This window comes from Otolemur garnettii, unplaced genomic scaffold (assembly GCF_000181295.1).
Source record: "Otolemur garnettii isolate 467f Iridium unplaced genomic scaffold, OtoGar3 scaffold00149, whole genome shotgun sequence".
Lineage (NCBI taxonomy): Eukaryota > Metazoa > Chordata > Mammalia > Primates > Galagidae > Otolemur > Otolemur garnettii.
The window spans coordinates 654566-657882 of record NW_003852544.1 but is presented as its reverse complement, the minus strand read 5'-3'; the positions used below and the strand labels follow the sequence as shown (position 1 = coordinate 657882).

At 40.2% G+C, this 3317-nt stretch overlaps 1 protein-coding gene across 2 annotated transcripts in view; it reads left to right on the top strand.

Annotated features, from left to right (window-relative positions):
• Positions 1 to 3317, top strand: part of MOK (MOK protein kinase) — a 75987-nt gene that overhangs the window by 49294 nt on the left and 23376 nt on the right. For both annotated transcript variants that reach the window (XM_012811069.2, XM_023518867.1), the window contains 2 exons: positions 441 to 530; positions 2338 to 2408. In XM_012811069.2, coding sequence (XP_012666523.1) covers positions 441 to 530; positions 2338 to 2408 — 161 coding nt within the window. The remainder of the gene's footprint in view (positions 1 to 440; positions 531 to 2337; positions 2409 to 3317) is intronic.

The following is a 3317-nucleotide window of genomic DNA, read 5'->3' as shown; positions in this document are numbered from 1 at the left end:
ACGGAGCCTCAAGCTATCCCCCTGGGTAGAGTGCCATGGCATCATGCTCACAGCAACCTCCAACTTCTGGGCTCAAGCGAGTTTCCTGCCTCAGCCTCCCAAGTAGCTGGGACTACAGGTGCCCGCCACAATGCCTGGCCATTTTTTGGTTGCAGCCATCATTGTGTTTGGCGGGCCCGGCTGGGGATCTGAACCTGCCACCTTAGGTGTATGTGGCTGGCGCCTTAGCCACTTGAGCCACAGGCGCCGAGCCAAAGCTTTAGTTTCTAATGGGAAAAATAAAACCTGATTAAGATGCTTGAAATATTTGTGAGTTTTTACATTTTATTTTATTTTATTTTTTTGTGAGTTTTTGAATTGTGATCGAGGATGATAAGTAATGACTTAACCCTAGTTTACCTAAATTGTAAATTAGTTCTTTATTTTTACTTACATAATAGTATTGAGCAAGTGAACAATCTACGAGAGATACAAGCACTGAGGCGCCTGCACCCACACCCAAACATTCTTACGCTGCATGAAGTGGTTTTGTAAGTATATCTGGAGATTGAAAAGTTATCTAAATTTGATAAAAATGCTAAATTTCTTTTTAAGAAAGAAAGGCATCATAGACATTTTAAATATTTGCTTTGTAGCTCAGAAAATAACAATTTCACTTCTTCTTACATTACATTTTTATTTGGACAGATGTGTATCTGATTCCTCCTGTGGAGATGCCTTTGTTTAGGTAACTCTATATTGTAAACACATACAAATCGTGCAGATAGTTTGTCTCTTGTAGCTAACTCAGGTTTCTGAAACCTTGAATGTAAGCTCTGAGTTACTGGGAATGCACTGCTGTATTATTTCAGAGATTGTGTATTCTTACTTTGTCCCTGCCAGTTACCATTTCTACACAGTCTCCTATAGCCTTTCTTAGTATAATTGATATCATTTCTGAGTATTTTAAAATTTCTCTTCTAATTATAGAATAGTTTCCATCAGGTTTATGTACCAGTCAAGAAGGCAGAGCACAGCTTGTCCCTAGCTACCTGCCCAGGCCTGGAAGCCTTCTCCCTGGCAGCTCTTTGCTATGCTTCTGGACCTCACTGAGTCAGGGAATCAGGCTGCAGGGTTTTAGGACCTGCTGTTCTGTGGATGACAGGATCACTGCCCCTCTGAGAAGGAATACTTCACAGTGGAGAAGTCTAAACAGAAGCTCTAGACTTTGGGGGTCAGTTTTTAACCTTTGGGGGTCAAACGACCCCTTTACAGGCATCGCCTAAATATATCCTGCATATCAGATATTTACATTATGATTCATAACATTAGCAAAATTACAGTTATGAAGTAGCAACGAAAATAAATTTATGTTTGGGGGGTCACCACAACCTAAGGAACTGTATTAAAGGGTTGTGGCATTAAGAAGGTTGAGAACCAAAGCTCTAGGGGGAGCCTGGCCTATAAGGTGAGCGAAGGCACTCCAGTCTCTGCCAGTTAAAGTCCAGTGGATTTTAATCAGAGGATGGAACAGTTTTAAACTCAAAATGAAATATCTTGTCATTGCTGTATGGCTTTTTGACCTACAGTGTCCTTAGAAGTCAGTTTGGGCCAGATCCAGCAGCTGTAGTTTGCATGTAATAGTCACAACTCCGCATGTGCTGGTGCTTTACACTTTACACTTATGAAGCCCTTATGTCCAGAATATCATGGGGGCCTCCTAGCAGCCAAGAGGCAGTGGGAGTCCTTCCAGCTAGACTGGAGGTACCCAGAGCAGGGTGACACAGGATCTCTGCTCAGGGCTTGGGAAACTCTTTAAAGGCCTGCTTGAACTCAGGAAAAGCTGGTGGCTTAGCCAGAAGCCTCTGTTCCCACTAAGTATCAGGCTTGGACATGACATAGGAGTGATGTGATGCATCTTTCTTTTTCCCCTGTCTAGTTTTTAGGTTTTGTTCTCCCATTGTAATTTATCCCAATAGCATGGAAGTAAATTAAAGCTAAATTTGTACTCACAGAGCATGAATTAACTTTTTTCTTTTATTGTATTGCTCACCAACTCCCCAAACTCTTTTCTTCTTTCTGCTGAAAGTTAATTTTATATTTTCAAGACTTACCTTTTTTTTTAAAAAAAGGACATTTAGAATTTTGCTCAAAGTAGGTTTTACTAGTATTTTAAATTAATTTTACCTGAAATATTGATTTAAAAGCAAAATCTCCAGTTTCAGTACTATACTACAGTCTTTGATGTGAAAGTACCTAATGTTTATCAGAAATGTTTACAAATGAATTAAATATTTAATCATATTTTCTGATTAAGACAAGACAAAAATCATCTTAAAAACCTGCTTTCTTCTTCAGTGACAGAAAATCTGGTTCTCTTGCACTAATATGTGAACTTATGGATATGAATATCTATGAGCTAATACGAGGTATGTAGAATAATTTGAAAGCTAATCTAAGATCCTCTTTGAGGCTTATAGTTCATATATACTTTGCTGTGGTTCTCAAAATCTTTAGTCAGGACTACTTCAAAATCATAGGCATTTTTTGGCAATCTTCTCTACTCAGAATATGGCTGCAGACAAGAAGTAAAGCCATAAGACCCACTGAATGACCATGTGATTTGAATAAGGATGGTGCTGAATGCAGTGGAGGCAGCTATGTGGCAGAGCACTCCCCAGGCCTGAGCTTCCCTCACTGTGGATCATGTGTGCTCAAACCCATCAGACTCTGAGGGCCACTCTTCTCCTTGGACTCTTCTGTTGCTTGATACTCTGTTCTGTGTCTCAAAAATAAGGCAGAGCTTCCTTCCAAACAATCACTCACATGAGAGGGAATCACCTTCTATTTGGATCCTTACAAAGTCTACCATAATCCAGAGTGCTCCTTTATCTCCTTTCTTTTGAACAATAAAGCACTGTTTAGGAAAGCGCATTCTGAGATAACTTTGGTCAGAATGAGTTTTGGATGCTTGCTGAGGGGACCAGGAGAAAAGGAGGAAAGGGGTGGTCCACATTGAGTAAATGTTCCTGTGAGTCTACCCTCACAGTTGTGTCAAATTTTAAGACAGAGGAACCTTGTAAATATCACAAAGAAAGCTGATAGCATATATTCCATTTTATAAATCATATTGTTCTTAGAGGACAAATAAAACTACAACTGCCTTAGTGTCATCGGAGTGATTACTTATAACTTGGAACCATGTTTTAGCAACAGCCTCATAGATGATTTAAAAACTCCTGTATTGCCGGCTAAGGCGCCAGCCACGTACACCTAAGGTGGCGGGTTCGAATCCCCAGCCCGGACCCGCCAAACAACAATGACGGCTGCAACCAAAA